The 23,656-nt window shown below is 32.3% G+C and overlaps 1 protein-coding gene across 2 annotated transcripts in view; it reads left to right on the plus strand.

Moving 5' to 3' along the window:
- The window catches only part of HECTD2 (HECT domain E3 ubiquitin protein ligase 2), a 100,274-nt gene that overhangs the window by 38,903 nt on the left and 37,715 nt on the right, over nucleotides 1-23,656 (plus strand). For both annotated transcript variants that reach the window (XM_074295857.1, XM_074295858.1), the window contains 9 exons: nucleotides 747-885; nucleotides 5,556-5,658; nucleotides 6,074-6,163; nucleotides 7,575-7,639; nucleotides 12,333-12,378; nucleotides 14,685-14,794; nucleotides 15,910-16,058; nucleotides 16,702-16,825; nucleotides 17,065-17,161. In XM_074295857.1, coding sequence (XP_074151958.1) covers nucleotides 747-885; nucleotides 5,556-5,658; nucleotides 6,074-6,163; nucleotides 7,575-7,639; nucleotides 12,333-12,378; nucleotides 14,685-14,794; nucleotides 15,910-16,058; nucleotides 16,702-16,825; nucleotides 17,065-17,161 — 923 coding nt within the window. The remainder of the gene's footprint in view (nucleotides 1-746; nucleotides 886-5,555; nucleotides 5,659-6,073; nucleotides 6,164-7,574; nucleotides 7,640-12,332; nucleotides 12,379-14,684; nucleotides 14,795-15,909; nucleotides 16,059-16,701; nucleotides 16,826-17,064; nucleotides 17,162-23,656) is intronic.

The raw sequence follows: 23,656 nt of genomic DNA on the forward strand, positions 1-23,656 counted from the left end.
TGATTATTAACCTTTGAAGATATTACTTTCCTCATCAAGAAAATGAAAGAATTCTATTAGATATTTTTTTCTTAAATGTACCTTGTATCTTTAAATATATAACCTTCTTCTTAATTCCTGTGCTATTAATTGGTGTTATTATCAATGGTATCAAACTCAAATAGAAATGGATCTTTGACATTGCATGTATTTAGAAAAACATAGTTTAATATTCTCTATGTTTTATTGTATTTTATTTATTTATGTATTTATTTATTTATTGTATATATTTATTTAAGTATTTCACAATTACATTTTAATCCAATTCAGAGCATTTGGAATTTTCTTGGCTTAGTATGATGCCTCAGGTCTAGTCTATTCATTTAATATTGTTTTATTTTTATTTAATGGAATTTTATATTTTTCTTGTACTTTAATTAAAATTTCCTTATATTTATGTCTTGATTATTCAACTTGATTGTTGGATTGTAAATTGCTTGATGAAAAGAATCTTAATCTTCATACTTATTGCATTCTCCATAGTGTTCTTTGTCTAATTAACATTTGTTGATTAATTCAATTGCTTTGATTGCTATTAAACAAAAAATTCCATACCACTTTTTCTTTGTTATAGATAAATCCATGGTTTGTTAGAAAAATTAACTTTATACTCTATACCTATTTTCTTTGTTCATATTAATCTAATAATGTCATAGTTGGGAATAGTGGTTTATAATTATATGAATGTTCTGTTTTATGCCTCACAGTGAGAGATCTACCACCAATTTGCCTTGATGTTAGACAAAAACAGCGCCTGTCTATTGATTCCTTGTCAACTGAAATGAAAGCACCAATTCCTCCAGAACCTGCCCTTCCTATTCGAACCAAAACTATGAAAGACTTTCAGTAAGTTTCAGTTACCTGATTGATATTTACAAAACTTTGTCTTCATGTCCTTTGAGACTTTTACAGAATATATTGTTCTTTACTTTTGTGGAGTATTGGGTTCATGGGTTATCAATGGAATTTGTCAATTAGTAATGCTTTTCATTTAATTAACTTATTAGCATCTTTGTCAGTTAATTAATGGATCAGTATGTTTTGTATACCTTGGATCAATTAAAATAAAGTATTACCAAATTCTTAATATTTAAATTGATAATGCAATTTATACCTTTTTTCTGTCATACTTCTTTTCAATTATTTCATTATTCCTTATTGCTTCTAACACTGGTTGACCCAGCAAAGAAGTAAATTTAAATCAGCTTCTTTTTCCATATGTTAACAATTCTGATTAAAAAAGATTTTATAACACAGGTGTTTATTATTAATAACACCAACAATTGCTGACTTTTATATAGTGTTCTATGATTTAAGAAGTATTATATATGTCATTTTTCTTCTTTGATCCTTACAACAGTCTTTTAAATTTGAAATTTATATGAGATTTTATGTGTAATAATTTTAACAAATAGTCAAAGAAAGTTTAAGAAGCAGAGTAGTGTCGAAAAACCATATAACAAAATAATATTGCTTGCTGTTTGTTTCTAAGAAGCAATAATAAGAGCCAGAGAGCACTTGAAAGTATGATAGTCACTTTACAGTGACTACAGTTAACACAGTATAGTAGGCATTTAATAAATGTTTATTTTGTAGAATGTAGAACAAAAGGGATGCTTTTTAAAAATTGACTTTAGGGGCAGCCAGGTGGTGCAGTGGATAGAACACCAGTCCTGATAATCAGGAGGACCTGAGTTCAAATATGGCCTCAGACACTTAACACACACTTAGCTGTGTGACCCTGGGTAAGTCACTTAACCCTAATTGCCTTAGCAAAAAAAAAAAAAATGACTTTAGTAATGGCAGACAAACTTCAACCAAAGGCAGATCACACGTATAGGTATAATATAGACTATCCATGCACTGTTGCCAGTTGTTACTTTTACATTTGCAATACAAATAGTAAGACTTCATGAATCTTCCAGTAGCCTGTACAAGTTTCTGAAAAGCTGTTTAATATGGCATACTTAAAACTCTACTTTCAAAAACTATCTTTTAGCTAAAAGAAGGAAACTTCAAAAAAGGCACAGGAAGATTTTTAGAAAGAGAATGTAATATAAAGGAAAGAATACTTAATTTATACTTAGAAGACCTGGATTTGAATCCTTTCTCTGCCTTTTACCAACTTGTGACCTTTGCCACCTGATCCTCAATTTCTGTTCCTCAGTTCACTTGAAAAGTGAAAATAATAGTATTTATATGATCTGTTTCTTAGTGTTGTTATAAAAATGTGTGTGAAGACCATTAGATATATATTTAGGGTTTCTAAAAGTTCTAGTGGATTTTTAAGCTTGGATACCTTAAATAGCTTTGGGGACCTTGTACAAATGTAAGCTAGTTAGTCAAGAAATAAACATTTATTAAGCACTTACTATGTCCCAGGCACTGTCCTAAGTATGGAGGATAAAAAATTATAAAAAGGATAGTTCTAGTCTTCAAGGAACTAACACTGTCAGGGGAATGACAATACATAAAAGGAAAGAAAATGGGAAGAGAGGGGGAAACAAAGGAAGTTCAAATACATGTATGTAGCAGGGTGGAAAATGAAGAGATGGCTGGCCTGAGTACCTTCCTTAAATGGAGTTTTTGGAAGAAATTTTCCATTCTACCTTCCACTTAGTAGGGACTCAGTGAGAGAGATAATGGAGTGTTTGTCTCTATAAATTCATAATAGCTATTAGCAGAATGGAATATAATTGGTTCTGTACTGTTCCAGGTTAAGAGACAAGTAGGGTAAAAATTAAGCTTTGCTTGAAGTGCTCACATGTGATTAGTTCAGAAATGTTAATTTTTTCCTCCCCAGAAGGAGCTAAGGCTCATTTTAGTGATTATTCAATGTCTGTGGTGGGAGGGAGAACATATCTAGCAGTAAGTATGTAATAGGCATATTGGGAAGCTGTACCCCCTGGAGTACTCAGCAAATGGGGAAAGAAATTTAATGGCCAGAAATAGGAATATAATACTTGATCATCCTTTCTCCTAAGTGCACATCCCTAATCTATTATAGAACACACTTGCTTGTACAATTGTGTATAAAAAACAGAGTTTAACTTTACCTCTTTCTAAGTTTAAAAGATTTATTTCTCATACCAAGTACACAGAGTACTGATAAGGTATGAGTATCAAGGCTAAAGCAATCTTGCCCAATGATGTGGGTCCTGGGGATATAGCAGAGTTCAAAAAATACATAGTTAGGTTTTACTATGGCCATCAAGGCCCATAAAGCAAAGATGGAGAATCTTATTATTTTTAAGGCCATGTACAATTGGGAAAATGATTTCCCTTTTAATTTACCCCTAAACATCACTTTTTAATGGGTTTATTTTCTTTCAAAATTATCTCTACTCTGTATTTCTAACCCACCTTAATTTTAAGTTTGTCATTTTTCTTAGTCTCTTGAAGCTTTTAATTGTTGCATGTGTAGAAAATTGGGAGAATTTTTAAAAAAATATTTCCTTTTGATCTTATTAACAACTGTTTATATCAAAAGTATATGCAGTTTCATAAGTCAAGTTAAAATATACCTAATATTTAAAACCAGAGAGAAAGAGGTCAGAGAAAGAAAACTATAAATCAGTATCCCTAATGAAAATTGATGCAAAAATATTTAATAAAATGTTAGCAAAGAGATTAATGCCATATTTATGATCTTTTAATGAATTTAAAAATATCTATAATTTATATTGCCAAATTTTTGTAGAATTTCCTGTCGAAAAAATTGGATACTCATATTGGTCAGTTAGGATACACTTAAACTTGAATAGTGTTGAATAACCTCTAAAATTTTTTTACTCTTTGGCTACCTTTTTCAGGGGTTCATATAGAACCCCACACTCAAATGTTATTAAAATATCAAGTTATACTATAGATAAGTAGTTTGAAGTTTTTGTTGTGCTTTTGATTGTGTTTGAATGGTTTCAAGGACATTGTAGCTAAGGTTACAATAACCAGGGCTTTGCCTTAGAGTACCAGTTAAGTTATAATAACAATTTATTTATTTAGCAGCCTGTCTGTAATACCACATTAACATCCCTAGGGATAATAGTAATAACTAAATAGAACATTAAGATTTGCAAAGCACTTTATATGTGTTATCTTATATGATTCTCACAGCTACCCTGGGGTGGATGCTTTCATTATCCAGTTTTATAGATTAAAAAACTAAGGCAAATGACTTATCCAGCATCCATAACTAGGGAGTGGCAGTAGCAGGATTATTTTACTGAACCTCCAGTGCAGTGCTCTATCCACTGTATCAGCCAGCTGCCTAAATATCTTTCTCATGGAATTGTGAGGGTCAAATGAGATCATATAGACCTTTAAGCACTATTTAAATATCCTCTACTATTGTTGTTTTGACTATAAGTCCTAAAATATCCAAAGAAACAGAAAACATTCTCAAACTATTGAGACTTATGGAAAGACTCAAAAAGTTTCAGTTTTCACTGGAGGAGAGATAGTAGAATCTAGAGCTGAAGCCCATTGGTGATCATCTGGTGTAAACCTCTCATTGTATAGCTGAGGAACCATAGACTTAAGGAAGTTATGACTTGCCTAGAGCCATTTAGGCAGTAAGGGGAAGGGACAATTCAATGTCATCTTTCAGTTCCAAATCAAATAGTTTTCCATCATTTCAATTAAATGAATGAAACCAAAGAATCATCAACATATCAGGGTCTCCAAATCTGTGCTATGCTTTATTTGAACCTTGTAGAGTTTTATATACCTCCAGACTTGAAGATCACAATTTAAATTATTAGGATCATAATATTGTAGATTCAAAGCTAGAAGGTAGCTTAGATCAACCTCCTCCTTTCAGAAATGAAGAAACTAAGGTTCAGAGGTTGAGTACCAGTGGTGAAATTTAAATCCTGGTTCTTTCATTCCAATTCCATTGCTTTTTCTACACATTCAATATTTATTTTTGATTTTAATCCAAGATGTGAAATATTTTCATTCATACTTCACATATATTTACTTATAGTCTAGGGTGATATGCTCATTCAGGTTAATGAAGCATTTATTAGAATTTCTGATAACAACCGTTAAGAAACCTGAATCGTAATGCCAATTTCACTACTACCTAACCTTCTCTTTGTTTATATTTCTACACCTAGAAATCTCCTAGCTATCTCACTAGGTTACAATGAAGGAAAAAAGAAGAGTCATTAGAAAAAAATTATATAAATGTAAATTATATTTTTCATGAAAAGGGAACATTTGAAGTAAAGGCAAATCATTTACAAATGGTAGATAGTAGCTATGGTAGGAACTTATTGGAATAATAGAACCCTCTTTAGATTTGGATATGCGTCATGCCCTTGGTAACTAGGCACTTAGCTATATTAGCAGGATGAAATAGGACTGACACAAAATTCACTTGTATTTCAAATATTCAGTGCTTCAGTCAGTTTCATCTGTAAGGAGAGAAAATATCATTTTGGAATGAGAGCATACTGTAATTATGTGTATATTAAATTTATTTCTATTAAAGTGATCTTTGCTTTTCATTTTAGGGAAGATGTAGAAAAAGTCAAGTCATCAGGAGAATGGAAAGATGTCCATGACTTTTATCTAACAACATTTGATTCTTTCCTGGAGCTCAGTGCTACATTTAAGGTTAATTGATACTTTTCTAATTCATTTTGTGTTTTGTTAATTTAAAATTCTTTACAAAAATTTATTTTGAATACTTTGTACTTTGCCTTATCTTTTATCTTTCAGAAATTAACACAAATATGTTTGAAGTAATGATGATTTAAATTCTATATAAATACTATTCTGTTCTGTTATGATACAAACATTATTTGTTGTATGGTTCTTTTTTCAGTATTAAAAAGGAATATATATATACATATATACAAATACACACATATACTTAGCTAAATAGCTTCACTTTCAATATAAGTGATTTTTAATAAAAAGATTCTTTTAAATCATCAGAACAAAAAAGTAGGTAGAGTTTCAATTTTATTACTTAGAACTGCTTTTATAACTTCTATGTGACATAGTCAATGATTTAATTGCTTTGCAGAAAGATGCCAATACCCCATTTAATACCATTGAAGATTCTGGGATTAATGCAAAATTTGTGAATGCTGTGTATGATGCCTTACTAAATACTGTAAGTATTATAAAATAAATTACTTAAAATACATATATGCAAATGCTCTAAAGGTTAAGTGAATTTGTAAGCGTAGAATTTACTCTAACTTTTTTTTTTGAAGCTAAAGATAATGGATTTGGAAATTACCTGTATAAAGTGATATTTTAAGCTGTGAGATTCTTTGAGTTTGCCAATAGGACAACAAATCAGTCCAAATTTAGATCTCAAAGAATAGAAAAATACAACTGCACACTACTTAAATTCACCTACAGTCTTTAATGATGAGGTACAAAGCAGTGACAGACATGGAAAGATATAAATATACATATACCAACAAGTTCTGCTAGTAGCCTATTTTTTCCCACAAAGAAGCAAGCTTCCAAGCAATCCTGGCTCTTTCCAGAATTTGAAGATATAAATCTGAGTAATAGCAAGGACTAAGGCTAGTATTGTTTCAGAATAAAAGGGGTTTCAGGGTTTTTTTTTTAAATGCATTAACAGATGCCTTTTCAATACACCAGTCCAAATAAAAATCCTAGGTTAGGATGTACAAATGGTTGGCAGAATTCTTCTGAAGGTAGAGTTATTCTTTTAATGAGGTAATTGATGAGGTAATACACTCATTAATATATCAGTTAAATCATTCTCCCTATTTCTGCCTACTGACCCTCTTCTCTTTGTTAAAAGGGTTCCATAGTTTGACCAGCTGGCATTATTAGAACAAAGTTGGAAAGTAGTTGTTAGACTAGGGTCTTGAAGAGTTTGAATTTTTATTTCAAAAACATTTGAGAGCCAATGAAGATTTTTGTTATAGAAAGTAAATTTTGTTTTTTTTAATGAATCCTAGAGATGAGTATTTTCTTGTCATGTGCCTTTTATGAAAACACAGCACACATAAAAAAATTCTTATTAACCAAGGTTTTAGTATGTTAACTGTTAGTATGTTAAATGTATAGTTATTAAAAACAATGAATTAAAAGGTGACATTTAACATTGTTCAAAATATATCTCATATAATGTTTTTTATATAAAATATTTAATATATAACAAATTTGTTTGAAATATATCATTTATTAAACTGCATGACATTTTAGAATTTTTTTCAATTGCTTTGTTACAATTCTTATTTTGGCTTTTACTTTTAATTCCTTCATTTTGTGGCATTTAGGAAAAAAATTTACAAAATTTAATAAAGTAAATTATATGCAACTTTAATTTCTGTATTAAATATCATTTCTTTTTATTTTCATTCTATCAAGTTATCCTATCAAAAAGAGAAAACAAAACTCTTTTTTCTGCTATGCAATAAATGTTATTATAGATCCAATATAGATTTTTCCCTATTAAATCCATAAATCTATCCAACATTTAAAAGTAATATTTTTAAAGTAGTTAGATGCTAATATTTTTGGTTTCCTTCACTTTACAGCCTCAAGATATTCAGAAGTCAGTACTGAAGGGTACCATTAACAGTCTATTAAGAGAATGGAAAGGGTAAGTGTATTATTTATTTTAAAATTAAATGTTAACTCCCTAATACTAAGTAAGGTAAAAATATAACTTATACTTTAAAAATATCAAATTGAATATTTCCAGTGAAAGTCAAATAGAATAATATTTAAATTTTTTCTTAGAATTTCACCTTAATTTCTCATTATGCAATATCTGATACCATCTATACCATTACTATTAGTCTAATAACCTCATGATTCATTCAAATTATTTATAATTCTGTTTTGAAAATGAATGCATCATTAAAAATTCCATTCCAAGACTTCTGGACCTAGAGAAAAGCTCTTAGGATCATAGATTTGAAATTAAAGGAACTTTGGAGCAATTTGCTCCAACCCCTTTATTTCTCACATGAGGAAACTAGGAAAGTCAATTGACTTTCCAAAGGTCATTACTAGTGGGGAGCAGAACTGGATTTTGAACACTATTCTCTGACTATAAATCCATTTTTCTTAAAGCCAAGTTAATTTGGTCTTACCTATTTGCACAATGGACTTATAAGTGAAAAGAAGTACTTTGAACCCAATAAAAAGTTAGGCTGTGACCCTCTAAGAAAGCCTTGACAAATGTCTGCTGCTTTGATTATATGCGTAAGTTATCTTATCACAGATCGCAAGAGTGATGGTTCCTGTCATATATGAACAAGTCATAATTTCTGTTCTCCAGACAACTCTCTAAGATGATAAATTATGGATGAGCTTTTCACAGTGGGTATTATACAAACTGATAAAATCACATGTCCCGACTAACCCACAATGCTGTTTCCCCCACTTTCAATCATAGAATTTTTATTATAAATCACTCTTCTCCTAAGAGGAGTTGAGGGATGCCATATCAAAGAAAACTAAGGGATACTGATGCAATCTGCAGCCTAGAACAAAATGTTTAATTTCTCATGGGGATTAAGACCTGCCAGTCCTTTTGGAAAATGAACTGAGAACTGCTAATACTTCAGACAAGAAACAGATGCTTTCTGAGTAAGAGTCTTGAAGTAGGTAGACAGCAGAGGAAATTTCCTTTAGCCACGGGGAGTAGCTGTTATGATGTGAAGAGAGTCTCTAAAGAAGGCATGATCCTCGACAAGTCTTTCTCAGGGCCTGTTTTCTCATCTTGTAAGTGTGGAGATTTTACTCTTTAAGGCATTTACTATGATCCACTTTTATCCATCCTCAAAGCCACGTCTATTAGTGAAGTGATGAGATGCTAAATTAGAAAAAGAGGTGGAGAAACAAGATTTTGCTGAAAAGTAGAACCAGTCTTAGCAACCTCCTACTGATTGTTCTTCAAGCCAAACACATGTTGAAAAATGAATCAGATGTAAAAGAAATCTTTCAAGAGCCCAAAGCCATGTAGACTTCCAAGAAAGTAAACAAAAGTACAGCTGCAGGGTAAGTGAAGATAGCCAGGAGCTCAGGGGCAGAGAAAGAAACCTCCTCATTTAGAGACTGAGAAATACATCAGTGGAGCTGGGAGTCAGGAGCCAATTGATCAGTTAACAAGCATTGATTAGCCACCTACTGTACTGAGCCTGGAGGTACAAGGAAAGATTGTGGGGTAGTTGTACGATGCAGTCCAACAACATCTGATGTTTGTATAATGTTGCCATGGGGCTACCCTGTGCTTAAAACAGAGTACCACCCAGAGTATAACCAAAGAGTCTGCACTAGGTAAAATGTTAAGAAGCAGATGCAGGGGCCAGAGCCTCAGCCTTTTAAGGTCTGTCAACTAATAGAATCGATCAACTGAACTGGGGTAAAAAAAGTTGTGCATCTAAATTTGTTTCTTTATTTTTCCTGTTTCACTTCAGCTGAGCAAACATAAAGTATATATTATGTGCCTACATGATATGTACTTTATGTTTGCTCAAAGTGAAAAAGGAAAAATTTAAAAAAATGTGATGGAATCTCCATAGCTCATAAGTCGTTCTCAGTCTTTGCCAGAATGCCCATTGCTCCTGGTTGTACCCTATTGGACCAAACAGAGCAAGTTTGGTCCCTTTTCCATGTGATGGCTCTTCAAATGCTTGGAGAGGGTTATAAAGAGTTTTCTGTTCTTCGGGCTAAACAACCCTAGTCTTCTCAAACAATTTTCATTTGCCATGAGATCAAGGCCTTTCCATACTGTTTGCCCTCTTCTGGACACTCTTCCATGTCTGTCCTTCTAAAATTGTGGTGCCCAGAATTGAACACAACATCCCAGATGAAATCTTGACAGTATCTATGACAAGAGTTCCTAACCTGGGGAGTAAAGTGGTTTATTAAAATATCATTACTATTTTCCTTTGAAATCCATTTATTTTCTTTTTCGCATTTAAAAATCTTATTCTGAGAAGGAATCCATAAGTTTCACCATGCTGTCAGAGAATTTCTTGATACACAAGTTTTACTCCTTGATATTTTAGGACTGATGGCTTCTTATTCCTGGATGCAATGCTCTCTTAATGTTGCTCAAGATCACATTAGCTCTCCTTGTATTCGCATTACGTTGCTCACTCACACTGAGCTAACAGTCCACAAAAATCCTGAAATTTTTTTTTCAAAACAACTGCCATATATCATTGCCTCTCTTATCCTGAGTTTATTTTTATCTCCATTTATATGACTTTACATTTATCTCTGTTGATTTCTATTTGATTGGATTATTTTAGATCTTGGTTCTGTCATCCAGCATGTTACTTTTCTTTATCGGCTTGATGTCATTTGAAAATTTGTGGGACAAGTCGTTTATGTCTTTAACTGATAAAAAAATATTGAATAGCATAGTTCCCTGTGGATCTATAGACCTGGGGACCTGCAATCATATTGACAATGTGGGACTTGTTCAAGTCACTTCAGTGAGGTCCACTTATTGGCCTAGGGACCTGGACTTGAACTTGGACCTGGAGTTTCCTTTTAGCTAATGTTTTAGTGTAGTCATCTAACCAATTTTAATTCCATCTTGTAATGGTATTTTGTTTGCTATGTTGTGTTGCACAAGCAGTATTCCTTGACATATGAGAGCTCACCTCCAGAGTGACATAAATTGACTATTGTGTTCTTAAATTGGGTATTCAAAATTGAGTAATGTCAGCATTGAAATTAGTCATTCTGGGAACTCCTGTGAAAACTTTTCAACGTCAGACTATGCAAGTGCTTTTATCAAATTAGTCAGAGCCTGCATGATAACACCTACTAAAAGAGATTTTCACAGTGAGTTGTCTATTGCCTGCAAAAAAAAAATTATACTGCACTTAGTATCAAAAGAAATACATTAACCTTTATCAGTGTAACATTAACCATTTTGAAGCTGGTTAGTTTTCAGTCTTTTCACCAAACTTGACAACCTGATTTGAAAGCTTCCTTAATTTTATTTTAGATTCAGTTTTATTTTAGTTCTCCAAAGACTATTAGAATTACTTAAAGTGGTTTCTTTGATATAAATTTGATCATACTTTTGGCGTTAAAGTAATAATATACATCATTCAGTCAATCAGCAAGTGTTTAGTAAGGAATTATTATGTGCTAGGCACTGTCTTAGTTTACCTCTGACTATTAAGCAACTCATAGAAGTATTTATAGGACTTATGGTAATAAAAAACATTAAAATACAGAAATTAGATTTTGGACTGAACTACTAAGAACTGAAGAAAGAAAGTACTATACCATTATTTATGTTAAAACATATTTTTCATAAAAATTAAAATTCATTAACTCATCAGAAATAAAAGATGAACCAAAAAGTATGCCTTGTTCTTCAACATACTGTTTAATTTGGTCCCAAGCTTTTTCAAAAGATTTGAAATAGTAATAGTAGTAGTAGTAGTAGTAGTAGTAGTAGTGGCAGTAGTAATAGCAACAGCAGCAAAAATAGTAGTAGTAGTAATAGTAGTAGAAGAAAGAGTAGCAGTACTAGTAGTAATAGTATTAGTAGTAACAGCAGCAGCAGTAATTGTAGTAGTAATAAATAGTAATAATAGCAGCAGCTAGCACTCAGATAGCACCTACAATATGCCAGACACTATGTGAAATAACTACTTGTTAAATATTATCTCATTTGAAACCCTGGAAGTTGATGTTGTCATTATTACCATTTTACTGTTTTGGAAACTGAAACAAGCAAAAGTTAAGTGATTTGTCCAAGAGACAAACTTGAACTTAAACACTCTGTTCATAAACTCATCCGAGTGGCCTCGAGTTGTAGTTATAGTGTATGGGTTTAAATATTTTGTTAATACCCATTTGCTACTTCATTACTTTGAGCCACAGTGTCTTGAGATGATATCCTGGTAAACTTCTTTCTTGGTTTTCAGAACAGTCAGGTTCTCTGCCCAGATATGTCTTTTCTTTCTGGACCACTCCAAAGCATTGTTCTTTTATTTACAGTTTATGAAGAAGCATAAAAATCACAGGGTGTTCAACCTAGAATGGATTTTAAGGTGATGTAGGCTAACCTCCTCATTTGGCAGGTGAGGAAATAGAGACCCAGAAAAATTCCTCATATAGTTATTTGGGAGACAAATGCTAAATGACATCTTTGTGAATATTACTCCTAGGTCTAACTAATCCTTCCTTTCTCAGCTCCAGAACTCCTAAGCATCTTTGGCATGACTCAGTTCTTCTGGGAAAACTTTATTGATCAATTCAGGAGAAATTGAATACTTATCATAGACATTGATCAGATCTCTGTTTCTTTTCAGGCCACGATCAAAAGATGACCTTAGAGCATATTTTATACTTTTACAGGTAAGGTCACACAAAATATTTCACCCTAATTACCAATTTATATTTTAGAGAACCACAACTATTTGTGACCAAAGAAATCAAACTATTAACATGGTTGTAAAAGACATCTTAGCCAAAGTGAATTTTAATTACTTTCATTATCCCATGAACATTAGTTGTGCACATACCCAGAACACACAGGGTAAAAGAACTTATATTTGGCCTGATAGTTAAATAATTTCTTCTCTTTAGTTACCTTCTTTTAGTTATTAGGTTTCAGATTTTCCCATTTTTTCTCAGAAATGTTTGAGAAAGTCATTTTATAAAAAACTATGAACCCTTCACCATAAAACCAACGTACAAAACTTTTTAAGGGGAGCTTATGAAGGACGCAGAACCATTGTGAGGGGAAAGCAACTGACATTCACATACAGAAGTATATAAAATTTGTTTTTTTAATTTTGTAGGTTTTTTTTAAGAAAGCAAGCAAATAATCATCTTATCTAACTTAAAAATTAAGAACAGAGAACATAAAACTGCATGAAAGAAATGAAAAGTTATGAAATTCATTTCCACTTAATGAGTGATTTAAAAACGAAAAAGGGAAGAAGATAGGCAAAGGAGTAAAAGATAAAAGAGGACAAAGAGGAGCAAGAGATATAGGAGTGAGAAAGAACAATAACAAATACTATAACAAAAGGAGCAAGACAGACAAGGAAACTCAGTTTTTACTCTTGTCATGTTTAGCTATTCATTTGAGCTATGAATATCAGACTGTTACTTATTGTGACTATTGTCTTTTGAAAATCTGCAATCAAGCCATCCTTCTTTTCCTCTTCTTTCTACTTTTCAGTATTCGACGTAAGGCTTATTATCCCATGGAATTCTTTGAGGTGTTTTTGTGCATTTTAAAATGATGACAAAGGTCTCAGAAAGCCATTTCAGAATCTTTAAAATTGGCAATTTACTTTTTAACTTACTTATACTTAGAATATTGGCATTTAGAAGATGACATTTAGAAACTATCAATTTAGCCACAAAATAAGCATTTATTAAACAACTACCATCAGGAAGAAGCAGAGCAGAGCAGAAATAGATCTTTTTCTCAAAGAGCTTACAATCTAAGGAAAGAAAGAATGTGTAAACAATTACATAGAAACAAGACATCTTCTGAATAAATTATAAATATATTTATATGAGAAATTAGATCCTACTTACAAAATACTTCACAAAGTTTGAAGTCAGAATCAGCATTTATTTCATTTTCAAAGTATTTTTGTCAAATCAGATGTAATTTTTAGTTGGGTCATACTTCAGCAAATTTGAAATCTCATCAATATGAACACTTCCTCCATCAGTAAACCTCACAAACTTCCTATGCCTTTTTATTCTGTGTAACTGAGCTCCCCAAAAGCCTAAAATGTCTTTTGGCTTTATCCCTAGTGCTCAGCAAAGTGCCTGACACAAAGTACTTAATAAACATTTATTGATTGACAGATTCTTAAGTCATCCCATGATTTGCCCAAAGAGGATCTGCCCAAATTATTAAGGGCTCCTGTAAGTTTGTCTGGGGAATGATGTAGCACATGGGCTGGTTATCTTTTGTCCCTTGCTCTGGGTCCTCTCCTTTTGCTGTTATCTTTCACACTTCTTACCCAGGAGAGTTTGTGGTAATGTTCTATAAACTACTTAGACCCATTCTGTGTATTTTCCCATTGCCCTTTGGTTCACTTGGAATTTGGATTGTGATGCCCTATGATTCATAGTCATTATAATTAATAAGTTAAGATTAGTAAGTTAAATCACAGTAGGGTTGATAAATAGTGAAAACCAAAAAATGAGGGGGAACTCCTTAGAAATAAGAGGGAGAAAGAGTTAGAGCTTAAGAGAGGGGAGGGTAAGGCGTCTCAAGTTTTAATGTTATTATAATCTATAGTTGTTATTATACCTTGCTATTCATTTGAGCTATAGGGACCTAAGTTATTATGATTGTTGTCTTTTAAAATTCTGAGTCACTCTCCATCAATTTAGAATATGTTTTTCTCCTTTGGAAAATGTATAATGTTTTCCATTCCTCCTACTCTCCTCTTTTCAAAGATTGTTTTTTAAAATAAATATAATTATTTCCCCATAAAATTCTAGAGGTTTTCTGTATATTTTGAAGGAACAATTTAGGCATTAAAGGATATTCACTTGATATTTTATGTTTGAATTTATTTTCCTAAATTATAATTTATCATGAGATATTTCATTTTGTTTAGAATGTGTCACGTATTTCCTTTTAGTGTTACAAAGTTTTAACAGAATGTCTGTAATGTTTTTTGCAGAATCCTCAGTTTAATAACACATCTACTTATGTCATCTATGCCCACTTGCTAAGACAGATAGCTACCTTAGTGGAAGCGGACCATCATTTCCTTGTTCACTGGTTTAAAAAGTAATTTTTCCATAATATTGTATGTTATAAGCTTTATTGTTTGTTTGAAAACATCTGAAAGATTTAATAGTAAAATGCCTTGAAATATTTTCAAATATATATTATTAACATTTATAAATTAAAGTGCTTCAAAAATCTGGTATAAAATTATTGTACAAAATATTAAATGTATGCTTTAGTAGAAATAACCAATATTATTGTTTTAATGTATTTTTGTTTTGTGAGGTAGATTTCTATTGCTAGTTTTTCAAATATTTCCAAAATGATGATTTACCATAATGCTTTTATTTTCATCTATTTTTTTACCTTGTTTATTATTAATTATTTAGAACTTTAGGGGAAGGAATATATTAAAATATAAAAAGTGAGGCAAAAGACTTGAGTTCATGGCTTGGCACAGTTACTTTATTAGTTATTTGACTTTGAACAAGATACTCTGCCTCTTGGACTCAGTTTCCTCTTCTGTAAAGTTAGAAGATTAGACTGTTGTTTTCTAGATATATTTTTCAATTCTAACATTCTGTGGTTCTTCCTATTTAAACGATTGAGGGGGCAGCTAGATAGTGCAGTGGATAGAGTACCAACCCTCAAGTAAGGAGGACCAGAGTTCAAAACCAGCCTCAGACTACTTAACACTTACTAGCTATGTGACCCTAGGCAAGACACTTAAACCCAATTGCCTCACACAAAAAAATTTTAAAAAATGATGAAGAAGAAAAAAATGAAATGCAGATTGGCTACTTGTAAGTAATTTGTATGAGAAATAATGTTCCATTTTGCAATGTATTGAATCCATTTTCAAAATAACTTTTATGTTTGATTTAAAAAGCTATAAAAAGCAAACACATCTCAATATTAGAAAATGGTTAAAGCTTAAAAGTCCAATAAATCAACTACTTGCTAATCAACTTTATAATAATTATATTTTGGTGTTTCTTATTTAATTAAAACCCTTATTCTAAGAAGTATATATTTTCTTTAATCCCTCCTAATTTGATATATTGATATAATTTTAAAAGAATGTTAGAAATTTTTGCATGTTTTGCCCAATAAACGTGTCAATCAAGTGCAGAAAATGTTAAATTTTATTGGAATTATTTTTATATCTTTCCTAGATTATCACAAAAAAGGTTCAAGCAATTGGTAGACAGATTGCTACAGTTTATTTCCTTACGCCTATTTCCTGCAAAACCTGAAGAATTCCCACCTATGACAAAATGTTCCTGGTGGATTCCATCAGCAGCCAAAGTCTTGGCTTTGCTTAGTAGGTTTTTTCTTCTACTAATATTATTTTGCATCTATTTATTTAAGTGGATTTAAGTATGCAATGTTTCCCCTGAAGATTTCAGTTTCCTGCACAGATAAACTAAAGTTCTCTCCCTCAAAGAGAACTGTGAAGTAGGTTTTCATTTTAGTAATAGTTTTCTTAATGAATTTACATGAATAAAGCACATTCTGAAGTATTTATTGAGTTATGTCCACCAGTGCATCAGTGAAGTTTCAATGACATTTTGTAAAGCTAGCAGTTACAGATCACTTACTAAACTAAGAAAGAAATTTCCATTAATTTATTGGGGATCATAGGAGACAATGGCTAAGGTTAGAAAACAGTATATGGAAATGGTGGTCTGTGTCCTTTCCTGCTGAAATCATAATGAGGTGTGGGAATATTGTGTGAATATTTATATGTTCATGTGTGCTTGTAAAGAAATCATTAGCTGAAGTTTCCACTCAATTTAAAAGCATACTTTGCAAATGGAATTAGAATTTATTGAAATAAGAATCTCAAACAAAAACTTACTTTGTATATTAAAATACTTCATAGCAATAAAACAGACAAATAAAATGCTTGAAAATTGGTTTCATATGTAAGATGATGAAGATCATGCTGTAAGTTTTTTTTTCAGATGCTGCAAATGATCTTGCCCTTCTTCCTCTTATTCCTTATACTGATTTCTATAATTCTACATTGGATCATATTGATCTCATGGAGGAATATCACACCTGGCAGTGCTTTGGAAACTCGCGAAGGTAAGAAAGATAACTAACCAAATGAAACCCTTTCTCATCTGATCATACATAGCAATGAAAAAAACTGATTTAATTAAAAAGTAGTTTTGTCATTGAAAGGCCCATTCCAAACTGATTTACCAGATTATAAAAGAGTGTGCATTTAATGGTGATTTTTTTTTAGGTAGATTCCCTTGGATAGTTCACTAAAAAAAGAAATGTTTTTCCTTAATCTGTTTTCTGTTTCTGTTTTTGAGCAGGTTTTCCTTCTGTCAGTATCCATTTGTTATTTCTATAGCTGCAAAAAAAATCATTATTCAGAGGGACTCAGAGCAACAGATGATAAGCATTGCCAGGGTAAGCCAGATCATAGAAAAAGTTGTATGTTGTCTATAACCAATACAGTGAACATGCTTTTTGAATTTTCCTAGCATAATTGGTGAAACTTCCAAATAAACCTTTAAAATAGTGGATAACCAGACAATATCAGGAAGCTCATGTTGAGCACAAACCTTTCCTAGGTTTCAGCTTCATAGAATCTCAGCCCCTTAGAGATGTAAGGGGAAGTCAGAGTTTATCAAGCCCAATCAGCCCATGTATAGGAATCCCCTCTACAATACAACCACCTACAGTGACAGGAATCCAATGCCTCCCAAGGCTTCCATTCCTCTTTTGGAGAATTCTAAGCGCTGAAAAAGTTTTTTGTTTTTTTTTTCCCTATAAAATCTATTTCCCTGCAGTCTTCACCTTCTCCTCCTCATTCGTCCCTTTAGGGCCAATAGGGGCAAATCTAATTCCAGAGCCATGTGACATTTCTTCAAATTCTGAAAGCCAACTAAATATTGTGGCTCCCTTACTTACAGTTGGGAGGAACCATTCTCTCCAGTTTGACGATCCCTCATTCCTGAAGCTAACCTATCATTATAGTATTTCTGTTCTCCTCTCGATCTACTTCAGTTTGTCACTTATTTTCACAAAATGTGACACACAGAAATGAGCATTATATTCCAAATGGGGTCAAATAAAGACTTAGTAGAGAATATCAATTTAGGGAATATCAACTAACTTTAATATGTATGTTACTCCTCCATTATTGAAGTCCAAGATTGAACTTGCTCTTTTGGTTGCCATTATGACAACATCATTTCAAATTTGGAAAAGTAGAAGAAAGATAAAATGCTGAAGTATCTCAACTATATTAAGACTTAGTTTAGCATAATTCTATAACTATGTCAATGCAAACTTAAGTAATCATTGAAATATTGTCTAAAAGGATAGTAATCATTTTTGTGTCTTCATGGGCATGTACTGAAATAGTTGGAATACATAAGAGTTTTACAAAAAAGCAAACACATCTTCCAGATTATTGGAATATGTGCCAAAGAATTTGTAGGAAGGAAGAAGGGTTCCAATGTATGTCACACATTTTAAGGAAACAAGAATAAATATTTATTAAGTCCTACTATATGCAAGTTGCTATGCTAGAAAAACAAAGACAAATATGGGGAGAGATGCTGCCTTCAAAGAATTTACAAAGAGTTATGGGGAAAGTGCATTCAAGAAGTTGTGTCAAACAAAAAGAAATCGAGGCCACTAATCCATATATGAGGATTCCTTGGATCAAGTATTGATTTAGTTTTAAAATGTATTGTTATCTATTTTAATATTTGGTAAATATTTCCCAATTGCATTTTAACTTGATTTGGCTACATTTGGAAATGTCGCTGTCCACCAAACACCCAGATGCGTTTAATACCTTTGTATCAAAGCATCACAAAATAAACAACTTTATGTCAAGACAAAATTATTGAGTTTCCCGTTTATTTCTAAAGATTTCAAATTGCTTCCAGTTCTTGTTTAATCTATACTTGACTTGAGGGGGGCTTTCTTTTTTCATGATTAAATATATATATATATATATATATGTAAAATATATAACCAAAACTTGACAAATATTTCCTCTGTTAATTAGATACTATGAAGTCATTTCCCCTTCAAGAATATTGAAGTCAATTTTTTAAATCAAGATGACTATTCTTAGAGAGGCTATGTCATCTGTGCATTCTTTATAGTGTGTGAAGGTAGTCCTGAACTCATTGCCCACATTCTTATAACAAATAATCATAAGGAAAATTCTCTAAAGATAGCTTGCCATCATCATGACATCCTTATCCTGCCAGCCTCACTTCAAGTAAGGTGAGGTGATGAAGTTTGAGAAAAGGAAGTCTGTCCTAAGAGCTCTCAGTTTTTTTCTCAATGTATTTCAGCTGGGTATTAGGAGAGAAGTTTGATTAAGCTAAGCTGTACATTACTGTTAGTTGCAGCTATCTCTTGCCCAGAAGGCATGCTTGTTAAGCCAAGTGAATTTATTGATTGGTGGAATTTTAAGCTGTATGACAGAGATGTTTTGAAATGAACCTGAGGAGAGGATTTTTCCTTAAAATGTCACTATTCAGTTCAGTTTGTCTATATATATAAAGTGATCTTTGAGATAGGAGATTTAAGACTCTCTCAACTCCTTCTTTCTGATGTGACAGATGTGAGATGTAGAAAGGTCTCTTTCTCTTTACAGGACTATCTAATAACATCTTTTCCTTGGGAGAGGAAAACATCCTTTGCTTTACCTTCTTTTCCTCCGTGGGCCCCAAGAGCTCATTTGGCCCAATATGACATTCACCAATAGAGAAGAGAGAAGTATTATTGTTCCACCTCAAGTAAAGTGAATTCTGAGCACCTCATTGTATTCTATATACCATTTCCCAAACATATATGTCTTCTTGAAGACTCCTTGAAGATAGCTCTAACTAAAAAACCTTGAAATCTCAGATACCATTATGTCTTCTAAAATCATGAACTTCAGAATTGCAAGATACTTTCAGAGTCTATCTAGTTTTATTTGTACTTGAACAAAAATGTCTTCTAATAAACACCTTGGTAGGTGATTTCTTTAACTTAAATGTAAGACTGCATTTATCCCTATTAATTTCATATGATTAATCTAACTTCTTCCCGAAGACCTCTGATAATGGAGAGCTTGATTATCTTTTGAGTTGCCCCATTCTACATTGGGACAGTTATAATTGTTACAAAATATTTCCTTATGGGGAATTGAAATAGGCCTCTCTATACCACTTCCATCATTGCTCTGACCTCTGAAATAATAATAAATCTAATATTTATATTGTGGATAGCTAGGTGGATAGAGTGCCAGTCTTGGAGTTTAAATAGAGCCTCATGCATTTACTAGCTATATGACCCTAAGCAAGTCACTCACTCCTGTTTGCCTCACTTTCCTCATTTATAAAATGAGCTGGAGAAGAATATGGCAAACCCCTCCAGTATCTTTGACAAGAAAAGCCTAACAGAGTTACTAAGAGTTGGATAGGATTGAAATGGCTCAGCAACATTTATATAGAAATCACTTTTTAATATTAGTATCTCATTTGATCCCTAAGAGATACATACTGTTATTATTCATGTTTTATAGATGAGGAAATTGAAGTTAAAAGATATTAAGTACCTTGTTTAGGGCCATCTGTAGTAAGGATCTTTGGTAGACTTGAATTCTGATCTTCTCAACTCATAGCACTCTATCCTTTTACATCGTCTAAGTGCCACAACAAATCTGTCTTCAGTTATTCTCCAGTTTTCTGCCACAATTCTGGTTCTATATTTCCTACAAAAAGTGCTTTTATAAAATTTTTTGGTGTAGTTCTACCTGTGAATCCTAGATAGCTAGAAGTGAGATTTCTGGATCAAAAATTATGGACATTTTAGTCATTTTTTTATAACACAATTCTAAAATGCTTTCCAAAGAGGTTGGATCAATTCAGAGATCCACCAATATCTTTTTAAGCTGTATCTCTTTCTCAATAGCCCTTATAACAATAAATTTTCATCTTCTATCATCCTGCCAAAATTTTCAGATATGAAGTAAAACTTCAGAGTAATTGTGATTTTAATTTCTCCATTATTAGTGATTTGGAGCAATCTTTTGTATGTTTGCAAGTTTCCTTCTGAGAACTGTTCATTCATTTCCTTTTGGGGAAACATCCAGTCTTTCAGCCAGTTCTGAATTCCTTCTAAATGCCATCATCTATCCCATAGCTCTTCAACCTGTACACAAGTCTATCATGAAACACTTTGTCAAATGCCTTACTGAAATTCTGACATATATCATTCATATTCCTCTGTCAGTCTGATAACCCTATTAGAAAAAATACGTAAAGGTCATTTTACACGACTAATTCTTAATGAGCTCTGCTTATTTTCAGTGATCATCTCTTTCCTTTCAAAATGTTCATAATCCCTGTGTATAACATATATAACAAGAGATTTTCCAGGAATTGAAGTCATGATTACAGAATTATAGTTTGAAATATTTATTCTTTTCTGTTTTTGAAAACTAGGAAAATATTTGCTCTTTTGCAGCCTTGTGTCATCTCTCTATTTTTCAGTTTTTCAGAAATCAACAACAATTGATTTCTTTACATTTTGTAGAATATGGTTTATCCAAGACTGATGACTTGAATTTACTAATGATACTAGAGATTTCCTTTCAGTACTCTCAGTTATTTGGTGTTTCAATTCCCTATCAATTGCCTTTGTTCTAATCTTTCATTATGATACTTTTCCGTCTATTAAAAAAAGCAGAAGCAAAATAAGAATTGAGTAGTTAGTCCTCTCTTCTCTGTATTATCATCATCCTTTAACATTGGAAATTCATCTTGGGGAACAATCAAGATGGTGGAGTAGAAAAAATACAACTAACCTTTCATTAACAACTCCTCCACAAAGATCTAAAAAGCTCAATAGATTGAATCCTGACTGGCACATCTAATAAAAAGTCACAATAGCTCATTTTTTTTCAGAATAATTGGCATAAGGAGACAAACAGAGAAGTCTGGAGATAGTAGGGATGGGATCTAGCCAGGATCAATTGTTCAGAGTATTTTAGTTTATCTACTGAAAGAGGAATGAGGCTGTTCACCAGGTAAAGAAATCCTAGAACAGAGAGGGCTATTGTACAGAAATGTGCTAACTGGCAGCTCTGCCCATTCACTATCTAGTTCTGAGTCACAGATGCATGAAAAACTGAGGAGTGTACCTTCTCCTATGAGCGGCATTCCCTGGAAAGAAATTATCCTGGGCCCTGGGCTATATAGTATGCAAGAAATAAGTTCAAAATCAAACAGCAGCTGTAGGTCTCTGACTCTGAGAGTGAAGTAGAATAGAAGTCTCTGTTTGCGCCTCTAATGTGAAACTAGCAGCAAAATAATCTCAGCAGTTAATCCACACATTAGGTCACACAGGATCAGCAGAGCTTTTTTCCAGCTGGTTGATTATGGCTAAATCCACAAACAGTTATTGAAACCTCAACCAGGGAAAAGCCCCAAGTGTTTCTCAGAACCAAACCCAGGTCAGAAGCTTGCAGAGCATAGATCAAAAGGATTTTGGTCAGACTTTGTTCCTTAGGAGCACTGAAAGCTTTCAAATCCCCAGTTTGAGCTATTCCTGAGGTCCTGGAATAACATAATACTCAAAGTTATCTGCCTTAATATAAAATCCAAAGTTAGAAAGTATATTGGAAGAACAAGGAAAAAAGAGAGAATCCCACCATAAATATCATGATAACAGATATTTTCAAGACTTAAACCCAGAAAAAAAAAAAAAAAGAATGACTTCAAAACTTCTCAAAGAAGGCCTCAAGGCCTCAAAGAATAATACAACTTGGGCACAAGTTCACCTAGAGTTTCTGGAAGAGATGATGTAAGAGTTTCTAAAAGAATTAAACATTTTTTATAAATTAAATAAGAATTGGGGTAAGGGAATTATAAGGAAAATGAAAATAATAGAAGAATATTGGAACTAGAACTTACAGCTTAGCACAAGAGTTATGAACCTTAGTTGTACAGCAAACTCTCTGAAAACAAGAACCAACCAAATAGAAATTAATGGCTCCATGATACAAGTAGTATTAAAATAGTGAGAAGGCAGAAAAAAGTAGAATATAAAATATTTCATAGCAAAAGCAGTTAACCTATAAAACAGATCAAGAAGAAAAAAAATCTTAAGAATCATTGGACCTCCAGAAAGTCAGAACTTCAAAAAAAAAAAAAAAAAAAGCCTAGACATTGTTTCAAGAAACCATAAAAGAAAACTATTCAGAGCTCTTAGAACTAGAGATCAAAGTGAAATTACAATCCTCAGTTATCCCCTAAAAGAAAACTCAAAATAAAAATCCTCAGAAAAGATGTAGACAAAATCAAGAGCTTCTGGATCAAAGAAAAATAGCACAAGGAGTCACAAAGAAACAATTCAAGTTCCAAGGAACTACAGTTTGGGCACACAAGATCTATCATCTGTCACCATAAAGGAACAGAGAGCTCAGAATATATGTCAGAAAACAATTAGATTTACAACCCAGAGTAATTAGCCAACAAAATTGAGTGCAATCATACAAGAAGAAAATTTTATTTTTAATGAAATAAAGGACTTTTAAAAATTCCTGATTTTAAAAAATACAAGATCTGCATAGAAACTTTGAAATATAAATACAAGATTCAAGAGAAATATTTTTTTAAATTTAAAACTGACCAAACGTTTAGTCATAAAGTACTAAACAAAGATAAATAATTTACATTCTAATATGGGGAGATGGTATGTGTGTTCTCTCAGAACACAATAATAATCAAACGTCAGTGGGAGTTTAAGAAGAAAGAAAACATGAAGGTAGTTTTGTTATGTTTTGATTATCTTAAAAGAAGACAAAAGGAAAGGAATATAGTATGGAGGGGGGAAGGAAAAGAAGAGTGGGGAAAATTCTTTTACATAATCAGAGTTTGCAAGTAG

This window comes from Sminthopsis crassicaudata, chromosome 2 (assembly GCF_048593235.1).
Source record: "Sminthopsis crassicaudata isolate SCR6 chromosome 2, ASM4859323v1, whole genome shotgun sequence".
Lineage (NCBI taxonomy): Eukaryota > Metazoa > Chordata > Mammalia > Dasyuromorphia > Dasyuridae > Sminthopsis > Sminthopsis crassicaudata.